The following is a 14,604-nucleotide window of genomic DNA, read 5'->3' as shown; positions in this document are numbered from 1 at the left end:
TTCTATTTATCTTCAAAAAAAAAGAAAGAATGAATGAAAGAAAGAGAAAAAAATAAAGAAAAAAGAAAAGGAAAGCTAGGGGGCTTTGCCCCCAAACCCCCCGGCTTATGCCTCTTACATTCTAAACTATGCCTCATGTCATGCCTCTGCATTTAAAACATTGGCTCACACTGGTGGAATTACCCTTTTGACAAAAAAATCTTCGAAATGTTTTTGAGAGCTAATTTCCTGGGTGATTGTTAGTTTTGATGTTTGTGTGGGATACTCTTTCCCTACATGTATATTTTTCATGGGTTAATCTTATCAATTCTGTTACCAATAAAATGAAAAATTTATTCTCTTCTCTTTTTGGAATGACAAGTTAATGGACTTTTTGTGAGCTAAAAATTCAAAGACTTCCATCCTTTAAGATGCTACAAGTTACCAATGCTGTCATAGGCCTGTGGCTTTCATATATTTAGATCCATAGCAATCAAGTTTTAATAATTTTGCAAAAAAGAATTGTTTACAAGTCACGTACTGCCAAACACCCCTTACGAAAATCTTAGGCTGGCCCCAGCCACCTAGGCCCTTTGATTTATTTGTCTTACACATTCCCCAATAAAATTGTTTTATCTGCAACCTGGGCTATTGTGATTTGTTGGGGGTGATAGTGTATGAGACTTTTGCATGTGTAAAAACCCAAGTATCCCTTACTGTTTGTTATGCTATGTTGTTCTAAATATACTCTGCATATATTTCAAGGGAAGGTTGGAAGAATTGAGTATAATGATGTCTGGTGAATATGAAGATGATATTGAAACTGAAGTTAAGGATGAAATGAATTTGGATGAAAGAAGCAAATCCTCATCTAGAGCTGGTGAAATGGATATTGATGAAATTTGTCACAGGACAAAATTTTCAGAGAATAAACTGGTGAGAAACATTGGTAAGGTTGTTCGTGATTTGAGAAGTCTTGGATTTACTTCAATGACTGAAGCTGCCTATACTTCTGCTATATTTCTACTATTGAAGGTGAGTACCCATGCCTCTATTCAATAGGCATTTGGTCATCTTAGTTGATTTTAGATATTTTCCTCTTTCCTTCTCAATAGTGAGCCAAAAGTACATTTTATAATTATGTGTTCTGATAATTTTGAATCACTTATTTTAAAAGTATGTCATCTTTTTGTCTAAATTTATTGTCTGCAATTAATAACACCCATGTTTTCATGGCAGACTAAAGTTCATAGTCTGGCTGGTGATGATTACAGGAGCTCTGTTCTGGAGTCCATCAAAGAGTGGATTCGGGTAATCCTTTGGTTTCTGCTACTATTCGATATTTGGTTCATAAAAGGGTATATTTATTGATCAAAAAGGAAAGTAAGAAAGCAAGAAAAATGGTGTACTTATTAACATATGTATTAGCTTTCTATGTTTGGACATTATGCCAGTCCTGGTCCTCAATCCATTTTATGAACATCTGAGTTTTTGTATCTACTATAACCTGAATATGTTCATTAATTAATCAAGATTCACATCTGTTTATTTCTTGCTTTTTTTAGGAAGTTAAAAATTTTGGTTTTCTTTTTCTCTAAAGAAACTAAATTGAAAGTTAAAGTAATAAGGATTAGGAATTAGATTCCCAATATGGAAAGATGATCAGGTAAGTGTTTTTTTTTTCCTTGCTTTTTTTTGAGCAAAAGGTAAAAGTACTATTGTATTCATTGTATAGAGCAGCATATATAAAACATAGAACTGCTTAACGACTTTAGAGTATTGAAGTATTCACAGTTTTATACTTTTATTTCCACAATGACCAATTTAGACTATAGTTTTTTTATCAATAATTGACAGAGAGTTTTATACATATTGTACTGTGTTATCCCATACTCCATGAGAGCCCCCCAATCATACATAGATCTGGTTTTAGCCTAATGGATATTCTCCCAGCACCAGAAAATCTGCCAGATAGTTGGCTGATTGAGGGGTCTAGGAGTTCTGCTTGTATACTGTTGCAGAGGTATCTTGCTTCCCTAATCTGGTATTTCAGATCTCAAAGTCCATCCATTTTCTCTCTTTAACCAGCTGATAATTGTTTTTAAGTTTCCTATAAGCAATCCTAAGAAACTAGATGTTTAACCATAGCATTTGATTCATTGAAGAGTTTGGTGCAGGAATGATTTGGATCAGGTTGAAGCTCACCTTGATGTGGCAATGCAAAATCTGGACCTGACTCATTTGTCAATTGGATTTTAGATATGCCAACTTGAGCTTGGTGAAATCTAGGAATGTTCATTGTTGATTTATTTTAGCTGAGTGACAACCACATGCAATCTAGAAGAGCTCAAGGCAGACCAAAAGGGGTGTAGGTTGAATAGTGAAAACTGAGAAGTGGTTTAAGGTTAACTTAATAATGAACATGGCACTAAACAGAGAGGAATGGTGGAATAGGATTCATGTAGTCAATCCCATATAGTTAGGACAAGGCTTAGTTGGGTTGAGTACAACCACATGTTAAGCTCTAGTCAGTCAATAACCTTGTTAGGACCTCAAACACAGAAGAAAAAGCCCAAGCCCAACCGGATGGTGTTCTACTACCAGAAGGAGACAAAGCCACTATAGTTGAGTATCAGAAGACAAAACCACATGCATGGCCCTTGTATGATCGTGTCTATGCCAAGCGCAAATCCCTCCACATCAGCCAAAGCCATTGAGCCTACTTAGAGAATCAGAAGTTGTTATGATTGTAATCATTAGCATTTGCATAGAAATATCGGCATTGCTAATGAGGACAGAGATATTTTACCCAACTTCTTCCCTTTTCTTCTTGTAGGAGGTTGTGTTCCCATGAAGAACACCTATGTTAGGCAAAAACCTAACAATTGGTATCAGAGCCCGGTATGTCGCCACCAGGTCGTCCTCGATGGAGGACAGGGTCGGTCAATTGGAGTCGAGCTTTCACCGATTTGAAGGAGATCTCAAGGAGATCAAAGAGTCTTAGGCGCTGGTGGTATCTCAGTATGAGAAGCTCAACACATCTGGGAATTCCAGGAACAAGAACGAAGCATCGAGTAGTGAAGCCTCTAGGCACTTGGCTAGAATTCCTATCAAAACAGCTCAGCTGGATTTGCCCCGTTTCTTAGGTAAAGATCCCTTATCCTGGGTATTTAGAGAATAAAAATACTTTGACCTGCATTCAACCTCTGGCTATCAATGGGTTTTTGTGGCTTTGATCTACCTAGAAGGGGAAGCCATCTCCTGGTTCCAATGGTATAACTCCTCACACCCTCACTGCTTGTGGGTGGATTTTACCGAGGCACTATGTGCCCGATTTGGCCCTACTGCATATGAAGACTTCGATGAGACCCTTGCAAAACTCAAACAAACTAGCTCGATGAGAGAATACCAAGTTGAGTTTGAGAAAATGGCAACCTGAGTTATCGGCTTGATTGAGAAGGCTCTGGTCAGGAGCTTCATGGGAGGCTTGAAGGAGGAGATAAAATTAGAAGTCAAGGCTTGGAAACCCACTACCATCCTAGCAACAACTGGCCTTGCGAGGCTATAGGAGGAAAAGCTAAGCCAAGCCAGGCGACTGAGTTGATCGGCTAGACCCATTTTTGAGAACCCCGGCCCAAAACCAAAAAACCTCGGTTCTTCCAACACCAAGAATCAGGGCCCAAGCCCAACAACTCTTCTCTTCAAGGGACTAACTTGGGTCGAGATGTAGGCCTGTAGAGAAAAGGACTTGTGCTATAATTGCAATGACAAATTTGGCTCAGGCCATAAGTGTAAGGCCCAACGAGCCTTTCTCTTGAAGATTGATGATTCGGACAATGAAGAGAATTCACTATGGGCCCAAGACCCATTAGAGAAGGAAGACGCTAGTGACTTGATGGTTATGGGGACCCCTAAAATATCACTACAGGCCCTGATTGGTCAAAAGACCCCTCAGACTATGCAGGTAAATGGACTGCTCCTGGGCCAACCCAAATCGGTGATCATTGATAGTGGCAGCACTCTAAATTTTGTGACACAACTATTAGCTCGCCAGTTAGGACTAGTCATTCACCAAACCTCCCCCTTCGCTGTTCGTGTGGCCAACAAACAACGAACAAAGAATCTACTGTGAGGGTGTGTGCCCGAACCTGAACTTAAAGATACACGGTCACCCATTTAAGGTAGATCTCTACCCCCTTCAATTCTCAAGTGCAGATGTAGTTTTGGGGGTCCAGTGGCTGTACCAGTTGGGACCCGTGATATGTGATTGGGAAGCCATGACAATGGACTTTGTGATCCAAGGAGAACACCACCACTTGCAAGGTATTACACAGAACCTCCTTGGGCTGAGAGCTTGCAGTCCTTATTCAAGGCCGAGCTGAGGCCTCAACAACCCACATTGATGAATTTAGGTCCAACCCCAATCAACCCCATTGACAAATGCTCCATCGAGCCCAGCAACAACCCTTATTCCTCCCCTGTCCTCTTGGTCCAAAAGAAAGATGAGCATGGAGATTTTGTGTAGACTATAAGGCATTAAACAGCATTACCATCAAGGATTGCTTCCCCATCCCAATCGTTGACGAACTTCTAGATGAGTTAAGGGGGGCGAGGGTATTCTCCAAGCTAGATCTGAGGTCAGTGTATCACCAAATAAGAGTCCACCTCGATGATGTTCCCAAAACGGTCTTTCAGACCCATGATGGGCATTATGAGTTCCTTGTCATGCCCTTTGGGCTGACAAATGCTCCATCGACATTTCAGGCTGTGATGAATGAAGTGATTAGGCCCCACCTTCAGAAGTTTATTCTGGTCTTCTTTGATGATATACTATATACAGTTCAGACTGGACCACTCACCTTCAGCATTTATCCACCGCCTTGGACCTTCTGAGGTAACACAACTTCTTTGTTAAGGCATCCAAGTGTAGCTTTGGACAGAACCGGATTGGTTTTTTGGGTCACACCATTACCATAGTTTTCAAGGCACCAAGGCAAGCCTAGGCGATAGGGGGCACCTAGTCACCTAGGTTTCTAGGCGGGCGCCTAGGCGATGGATTTTTTTTTTTTTTAAGTAAAAACATGTATCCTAGGGTAGTTTCCTAGGTTCCATAATCATATTTCCTTGATAAATATCCATAATTTTCATAAGAAAAGTATAAACTTCATGTTAAAGTATAGAAAATTAACATATTCCAACATATTCATGAGAATAAAAAGAAGAAAGAAAAGAAAACTTAAAAAATATAGGGGCTGAACCCCTATTTCTGTTATAGGAAAAGAAGAGAAGAAAAGGTGGAAGAAGAAGAAGAAAATGTGTTGATTGGACAACATTTTATGTTCTTTCTTACTTATTGGTTCAGGTTTTGAAGTAATGTAATGTTTGTGTTGATTAAACCCTAGCATCGCCTTGACAACTATGATCATTACTGATGGGAAGGTAATGGCAGACCCCTCCAAGATAGCTTGCATGACAAATTGGCCCTCACCCAAGACACAAAAAGGCCTGCAGGGGTTTTTGGGCTGTACTAGCTACTATCGCAGATTCATGAAGGGGTATGGGCTATTAGCAGCCCCACTTGTCAAATTACTTCACAAGGACTCCTTTGAGTGGACTTCACAGGTCCAATAAGCTTTTTGATAACTTGAAGCAGTCACTTCTCCTCTGGCATTGGTCTTACCAGATTTCTCAAAGGTGTTCATTATTGAGTGTGATGCTTCCGGGCGTGGATTGGGTGCTGCCCCCATGCAAGAGGGTCAGTCCTTGGCCTTCTTTAGTAAGGCCTTGTCTCCCTGAGCTCAGGCTAAATCAGTCTATGAAAAGAAGCTACTAGCTATTGTCTCTACACTTCAGATGGAGAGCTTATTTATTGGGCAAACGGTTCATCATACGAACCGACCAACAAAGCCTCAAGAACTTGCTGGAATAGCATATCCACACTACCGAACAACAGAAGTGGTTAGCTAAATTAATGGGCTACAATTATGTCATAGAGTACAAACCAAGCCCAAGTAACAAGGCAGTTGATGCTCCCTTACGCATGCAAGAGCTTGCCCATTTGGGCATTTCCAGGCCCACTTTTCCCCTTATGGATCAGATCCGATAGGAAGCCCAAGAAGGTTCAGTTCTATCATAGATCTGGGCCAGCCTACACCAAGATCCCTTATCCCATCCAGGTTACTCTTTGACTAAGAACACGCTGCTCTACAAGGGGCGGATGGTGATACCAGTGGCCTCCGAGTTCATTCCAGAATTGTTGAAACTAGTAGGAATCTGCTGAACTAAAAAATATGAAAGAAAGTAGTTTCTTGAAGAGAGAAGGAAGAGAGAAGGAGAAGAAGAGATGAAGAGAAGTTGAAAAGAAAAGAGAGCAATAATCTAGCCACCCCCTTCACTTATTATTTATACTAAAATAATAGAACAGTACAAAGACAACTATGCCCTTATAGGGCGGCAAAACATAAAACAGCATATATAACACTCGAAAACATAATAAAATTTGGACTCACATAACTATTGTGGTCTCCACCTCCTATCTAACAACTAACATAAAACATCTACTCAAAAAAACATCATAAAACTAATTAATCTTCAACACTCCTTCTCAAGTTGGGAGTAAATGTCACACATTCCCAACTTGCGTAGATCATGTTCTCTTATAAAGTGTCTATCAACTTCAATGTATTTTGTCCTATCATGCTGAATTGGATTGTAGGCAATATTGATGGCAGCCTGATTGTCACAGTATAACATCATAGGTTCCTCTGCTTTCACCCCAATCTCACTCAAAAGAGATCTAACCGAAAGAAGTTCTGAGACACCATGAGCCATGGATCTATACTCAACCTCTACACTTGACCTTGCCACAACCGCTTGCTTCTTACTCTTCCAGGAGATCAAGTTTCCACCTACAAAGGTACACACTCCTAATGTAGACCTCCTGTCATCTAAGCATCCAGCTCAGTCTGCATCTGTATAGGATTCTAGCTTCAGATTCTCATGATTTGAGAAAAGAATGCCTCTGCTAGGGTGCTTTTTCAAATATGCAAGTATTTTCTCAATAGCTTCTCAATGCTGAACCCGAGGTGCATGCATGTACTGGCTCACAACACTAACAGCATAAGAAACATCTGGTCATGTCATACACAAATACAGCAGTCGGCCCACCATTATTTGATATCTCTCCACATCCTTTACCAATTCACCACCCACACCATTAATTCTGTGATTTGGATCAATAGGAGTGTCTACTGGTTTGGTCCCCAGCTTCCCAGTCTCTCACAGTAGGTCAAGTACATACTTTTTTCTGTGAAATGAATATCCCATGCTTGGATCTTGCAACTTCAATCCCTAAGAAGTATTTGAGCTCACCAAGATCTTTGATCTCAAATTCTTGTTGCAATGTTTTCTTGAGATCATCAATCTCCTCCAGATCATTTCTTGTCACCACTATATCATCCACATACACAATCAGAATTGACACCAAAGCATCTCTCCTCTTCACAAAGAGGGTGTGATCAAACTGTGCCTATGTGTATCCAAAATGGATGAGTGCCCCTCTGAACCTATCAAACCAAGCCCTAGGTGATTGTTTTAGTCCATACAGAGATTTTCTGAGTTTGCACACATTTCCTTTACCAACATTTTCATAAAAGCTTGCTGGAATGTCCATATATACTTCCTCCTATAAGTCACCATTGAGGAAAGCATTCTTGACATCAAGCTGGAACAAGGGCCATGAATAGGTGGCTGCTAGAGATAAAAGGATACAAGCTGAACTCATCTTAGCTACTGGTGCAAAGGTTTCCAGATAATCAACACCATAGGTCTGAGTATACCCTTTTGCTACCAACCTTGCCTTGTACCTCTCTATCTTGCCATCGGCCTTATACTTCATTGTGAATACCCATCAACATCCAACTATCTTCTTGTCTGGGGGGGATCAACTATTTCCCAAGTCTGGTTTTTGACCAAAGCATCCATCTCATCTTACATGGTTGTTTTCCACTCAGGTTTGGAGAGAGACTCAATAACATTCTTGGGTATAGACAGAATCCAGGGAAGAAAGAAAAGCACGGTAGGAGGGTGATAAGGCACTGTAGGAAAGATGGTGTGAAATGCAATGGGAAGGATCAAGGTCAGTGGAATCAGCTGCAACAATGGTGTTAGGGACAGAAACATTATCATCAGAAAATATAACAGGCTTAGGCTCAAGAGGAATACTTGGAACTATATCTGCTAAATCTGGAGTTTCAGAAGGACTGACAGAGAGTGGTGTGGGTTGAGGATGTGTGGAGTCAACCATCATCTGTCAGCGTTGATATTGCTATGAGGCTGCCCGTAGTGGCTCATGTAATGAAACTGGAGGTGCAGGTGTTGGCTGAACTGATGTAAATGCTGGCTAAACTGATGGTGCAGGTGGTGGCTGAATTGATGTAGATGTTGGCTGAACTGAAGGAGGCACCACAGAAACAGGAAGAGGAACAGATTGTGAGTTCTTTTCCCCAAAACTCTCCCACTAAGGAGAACCACTTGAGAAGAATGTAGATTCAGAAAAGGTAACATCAATAGTGACAAATCTGCTCCTCGACACTGGGTCATAACAGCAATACCCCTTTTGGTTCTGAGCATACCCAAGAAAAACACATTTCTTGGCCTTAGAATTCAATTTCTTGCGATGAGAGCCAAGAATGTCAACAAAAGAAACACAACCAGAAACCCTCAGAGGTATATGAAATATCTCTCCATCTGGAAAAAGAGGCTAAATGGCTCCTTAAACCCCAAAGTCCGTGAAGGAACACGTTTAATCAAATGTACGGCTGTAAGAACTGCATCTCCCCAGAACTACACAGGAACTTAATCACACACCATAAGACTCCTAGCCACCTCCACAATGTGTCTATTTTCCCTCTTAGCAACTTCATTCTGTTGCGGTATATATGCACAACTGCTCTGATGAACTACACCATGTTCTAAGAGATACGTGGTTAGGTCCTTCTCAAAGTACTCTCTAGCATTATCTGATCTAAAAGACTTAGTTCTCACTTCAAATTGTGTGAGAACCATCTAGTGGATTTGTCTTATTAACTTAGGAACCTCATCACGTGATATCATCAAATATATCCAAGAATATCGTGTATAATCATCCACAAACAAGAGAAAGTAACGGAATCCTCCCATGGAAGGTATTTGATATGGCCCCCATACATCAGTGTGAATAATATTAAAAGCAGAAGTACTTTTATTACTTGGTTTAAAAGACTGTCTACAATGCTTTCCTAACTGACAACTCTCACACTCCAAAGTAGATAATTGAACAGACTCAAACAACTTTGGGAAAAGACATTTCAAAGAACTAAAAGAAAGATGTCCCAAGCGATTGTGCCAAAGCATAATCTGGTTCACTACTCTAACCCACTACTACTGTTGCTGCTAACATGATGGCTCTGATGTTTTGGAATCTCATCCAGAAGGTAGAATCCATTCACCTCACGGCCACTCCCAATCATCTTGTTTGACTCCAGATCTTGCCCAAGAAGAAAGGTCACAGAACAATTCAAATTTTTTGTCAAAGAACTAATAGACAGTAGGTTGGTATGAAGTCTAGGGACATGTAAAACAGAAGACAGAGTTATATCATTGGTCACTCTAGCTGCCCCCTTCCCAGCAATGGGCATATGTGAACCATCTGCTATAGAGACAGAGTCTCTACCAGAGTCTCTACCAGAGCACAACTGATAGGAACTAAAAATGGTAGGGGCATTAGTCATATGCTCAGATGCTCTTGAGTCTATAATCCAGGGAGGTCCCTCCTTACTTGAAGTGGATGCAAGATTTGCAGTTGCATATGAACTACCTGTATGTGCAAAGGAAATGGTGTAATTGGTTCATGTATTCTTCTGTCCATCTGGAAGGCTAGAGCTGGGTGAATCTTTCTTACGCATAAGCTGTCCAAACCTCTCCAATTCTGTTCTCACTGTTGCTACCGCAATGGATTCCCAATCAATTTGGGAGAGAAGGGTTGAAGAGTCTCTTGTAGTGGCTACATTTGAATTTCCCTTCTTGTTTCTTATCCGAACAGGCATAAGATTTGAATGAAGCTTCCAACAAGTGTCCCTGGTATGCTTAGGCTTCTTGCAATAATCACACACTAAGTCCTTCTTATCTTCCCTTCTAGTCTCACTACTCCCCCTGTCTCCATTTAGCTTAGGTTTTGTTGTACCAACCATAGCCAACTAGTCAATCCCAGGCTGTCTCAGCATTACATTCCTCCTACTCTCCTCCCCATAGACAAAAGCATAGGCCTAAGATAGTGTCACACCCTCTCTAGAAAGAATATGCTGCCTAGCAATGTCAAATTCAGGGTTCAGCCCTGCCAAGAACTCAAAAACCCTATTTCTCTCTACCAGACTGTGATAAGTTGCTGCATCATTTACACTTTCCCATACCACAGTTTCTAAGTGATCTATTTCCCACCATAGGGTTTTCAGCATGGAAAAATGCACAGCAAGAGGTTTTTCTCCTTGTTTCATACTTATCACCTGATTTCTTAACTGATAGGCTCTGGCTTCATTTTGCTTCTGAAAATAGGTTTCAGTCACTCCATCCCAAATCTCCTTAGCAGTATTAGCCCATAGGAATTATTTTGCAATATGAGGTAATATAGAATTATAGAGCCAAGACATTACCATGTAATTCTCTTGCACCCATCGGGAAGAGTCTATATCAGGTTTCTTCTCCTCCCCAGTGAGATACCCTAATTTTCCACTGGCACCAATAGTCATCTTAGCTGATTGTGCCTACTCTAAATAATTTGTACCATCAAGTTTTACTGTAGTAATGATCACAGACCCAAAAATATCACTACTACCTCCAGCACCTAGTCCCACAGTACCGGTAGATTTCATCTCGGTATTCCAACTCTCCATTTCACTTCAAACAGTTAAACAATAAGAAAAAATAGATTGGAGACCTTCAAAAAATAATTTAATATCACACACACAGAAACCAACCCTTCCGGAAGAAGAAAACCCTAGTTGGAGGCCTAAAAAATAATTTAATCTCGGTATTCCAACTCTCCTCCCCACGCCTCCTAGCAAAGAGAAAAGTGAATTGATCACTCCGGGAGGCCTAGAAAATTTCAGAAACCAAACCGCCCTCTTTAGAAAATCAAAAGAAAACTAACAATACCTGGGCGCGCAAGATTAGATCAAAAACAAAGAGTCCAACTTTTCTAGGACTCTTCCCTGTACTCTAGTTCTTCTTGATTTTGATGCCAAACAGTAGATCACCTTCTTGATGTCTAGATCCCACCAAAAACTCCAAGAACTGGGCAATCTATAACAGATCGATCAGCTCTTTACTATTTCATGTAGTCAGCTGATCTAGGGCTGCATGAGAATGCTTCAAGAAACCCTAGCCAATGCTCTGATACCAAGCAGGAATCTACTGAATTAAAAAATATGAAAGAAAGTAGTTTCTTGAAGAGAGAAGGAAGAGAGAAGGAGAAGAAGAGAATAAGAGAAGTTGAAAAGAAAAGAGAGCAATAATCTGGCCGCCCCCTTCACTTATTATTTATAATAAAATAATAGAACAGTACAAAGACAATTGTGCCCTTATAGGGCGGCAAAACATAAAACAGCATATATAACACTCAAAAACATAATAAAATTTGGACTTACATAACTACTGTGGTCCCCACCTCCTATCTAACAACTAGCATAAAACATCTACTCAGAAAAACATCAAAAAACTAATTAATCTTCAACAAAACTATTTCATTACAGTCCCCTAGGAGGGCATTCTGGCATATTGTGGGCTTATTGCTGGCTGGCAGCCCACTTCTATTGGCCTTCAACGAAAAATAAAACCCGAGAATACGTGGCTTCTTGCAGGGTTTGCCAATAGCAAAAATATGAAGCTCAAGCTCCCGCTGGCCTCCTCCAGTCCATTCCCATTCCAGTCCAAGTGTGGGATGAAGTATTCATGGATTTCATTTTGAGGTTTCCCTCATCACTAGGTAAGTCCGTTATTATCGTAGTAGTGGACAGGTTAACTAAATATGGGCATTTCATTGCCCTGTCATACCCCTACAATGCAGTTCAAGTAGCCGAGGCTTATGTTAAATAAGTTGCAAAACTGCATGGTACTCCTAAGGCCATTATCTCTAACCGGGGTCCTATTTTTCCTAGATGATTTTGGACTGAACATTTCAGGTAGAAAGGTACCAGGCCTCACCACTCTACAGGCTATCATTCTCAGTCTGATGGTCAAACTGAGGTTCTCAATCGAAGTTTGGAAACATATCTTCAATGTTTCACAAGTGAGAAGCCTCGACAGTGGGCCCAATGGTTGCCATGGGCTGAGTTCTGGTATAATACTTCCTTTCATGCATCCATGGGTATCACTCCCTTCAAGGCCCTCTACAGGAGAGATCCACCACCCATCTTACCGTACGAAGTAGGGTCCACTTCAGTTGCCTCAGTTGAGGAAACTCTCATAGCCATAGATCAGTTGCTCAAGACATTGAAATTCCATTTGAAACAGGCCCAACAGCATATGAAGTCCTCGTATGACAAGAAGCATAGGAAGGTGGAGTATCAAGTGGGAGAATTTGTCTATCTTAAACTTCAACCCTATAGACAGGCATCCCTTGCAAAAAGAACATGGCCTAAACTTTCACCTAGATTCTATGGGCCATTCTAGATCATGGAAAGAATAGGTGCAGTGATGTAGCTGGAACTACCTACCGGTTCCAAACTACACCCAGTCTTCCACGTCTCCCTGCTCAAAAAGAGCCTAGGCCCCAAGCCCAATGTTACTAGAAAGTTACCAGAATTTTCAGAAGGCCGTGTCATCACTAAGTCGCAATGCATCCTTGACTACCACTAGGTAAAGTCAGGAAAGAAGGTGGTTCAGGAAGCTCTTGTCTCTTGGACTGGTTTACCAGCTGAGGAAGCCATTTGGGAGCTATACAAGATTACAAGCCAATGCTGGAACTGTATCCACACCTCAGCCTTGAGGACAAGGCCTTGCTTGAGGAAGGGGGAGATGTTAGGACCCCGAACACAGAAGAAAAAGCCCAGGCCCAACTGGATGGTGTTCTGCTACCAGGAGACAAAGCCACTATAGTCGAGTATCAGAAGACAACCACGTGCATGGCCCTCATATGATTGTGTCTATGCCAGGCTCAAATCCCTCCACATCAGCCAAAGCCATTGAGCCTGCTCGAGAATCAGAAGCTGTTATGATTGTAATCATGAGCATTTGCATATAAATATCGGCATTGCTAATGAGGAGAGATATTTTACCCAACTTCTTCCCTTTTCTTCTTGTAGGAAGTTGTGTTCCCTCGAAGAACACCTGTGTTAGGCATAAACCTAACAAACTTCCTGCCAAATCTTCTTGAACTGTTAGCAAGAAGATACTAGTTAGGCTTACCATGCATTGTAAGGTTGATACAAAGGATTAGCAAAATAGTTTATTATTCATCATGGATGTAAGCAACCAATTATTTGCTTCTTTTGGTATCTGGCATTCCTTTTGTTCCATAGAATGTGATGTTCTACTTGCATGCATGTTTCAGTATTCAGTTGGTCTGTTCAGATGTCTTCCAGGAAATTGTTAATGTTTTTTCTTTCATTGTGCACCTTCAAGATTCCCTATATAATAATTTTTTGTTTGTTTTAGTCAATTTGAGCTATATTTTGATGTCAAGGAAATATACCAAAAGTTCAGCAATAATTGATCATTCTCTTTATCCACCATGAAGAAGCCTGCACTTAGAGCATGTTTTTAGGAATTTAGGACTGGGAACATGCAGATGCTTTATGCCATGGGCTGCATATTTTCTATCAGTTATTCTTCCTCTTCATCTTACTTTTAGGTGCTTTTAACATACTGTTGTTTTTTCTTGCAGTCTGTCCTACTCCGGTTCTTATATAAACTTCTTGCTTATCTTGGTGACTCAGTTAGTTATGATAGCCCTTCATCTGGTATGAAATCACCTTTGGCTTCACACCCCTCATCATCCTACTATGGGATTAATACTCCCTCTGAAGGACTTGTCAGATGGCAGTTACGCCTGGAGTATTTTGCCTATGAAACTTTGCAAGATTTAAGAATAGCCAAGCTTTTTGAGATAATTGTTGATTATCCTGAAAGGTAACTTCTTTTACATTTTCATTGCCTTAAACTCTCATCATAGCAGCAGATTTTGATAGATCTATAGTGAGTTGTAAAATTGGATACATTGCTCATGATTTATATTTGCATGTTGACCTGGTATATTAATACTGCAAATAGTTCTACTGGGAATCTTGATGTTAATTCAAGCATCCTACCATGCTGATGCTTATTATTATTGAGCTTTGAGTAAACCAAAAGAAAAAAAAAAAAAAAGACAAGAAGGCTAGGGTCATCTAGGGCCAGTTCCTCTTATAAGTATGCTGATGACATTCCTGGTGGAGCATGAACTTCCTGGAAGCTTGGAGATCAGTAAGTCAGTATTTCCATTCAAGAGCTCCTTCTGTATAACTAGTAACTTGTGGAAGGATGTGCATTAGGTTATCAGAGATTACTAATGATCTAGGTTAGGTCTTAAAAGGGGAGAAAGGGTAAGAGTTA

At 40.6% G+C, this 14,604-nt stretch overlaps 1 protein-coding gene across 2 annotated transcripts in view; it reads left to right on the top strand.

Annotated features, from left to right (window-relative positions):
- Positions 1–13,962, top strand: part of LOC148877424 (anaphase-promoting complex subunit 2-like) — a 28,649-nt gene extending 14,687 nt beyond the window's left edge. Inside the window, exons 5-6 of one of the 2 annotated variants that reach the window (XM_088940877.1) lie at positions 1,219–1,290; positions 13,898–13,962. In XM_088940877.1, the coding sequence (XP_088797003.1) occupies positions 1,219–1,223 (5 nt within the window). In that variant the 3' untranslated portion in view covers positions 1,224–1,290; positions 13,898–13,962. Of the gene's footprint in view, positions 1–890; positions 1,015–1,218; positions 1,291–13,897 lie in introns of those variants that run through there. The other variant, XM_088940869.1, reaches the window with a different exon arrangement.
- Positions 13,963–14,604: the final 642 nt, after the last annotated feature.

This window comes from Nelumbo lutea, chromosome 1 (genome assembly GCF_056320005.1).
Source record: "Nelumbo lutea isolate HS-2025 chromosome 1, American lotus-T2T, whole genome shotgun sequence".
In the NCBI taxonomy this organism is placed as follows: domain Eukaryota; kingdom Viridiplantae; phylum Streptophyta; class Magnoliopsida; order Proteales; family Nelumbonaceae; genus Nelumbo; species Nelumbo lutea.
This window is presented reverse-complemented; position numbering and strand designations above follow the sequence as displayed.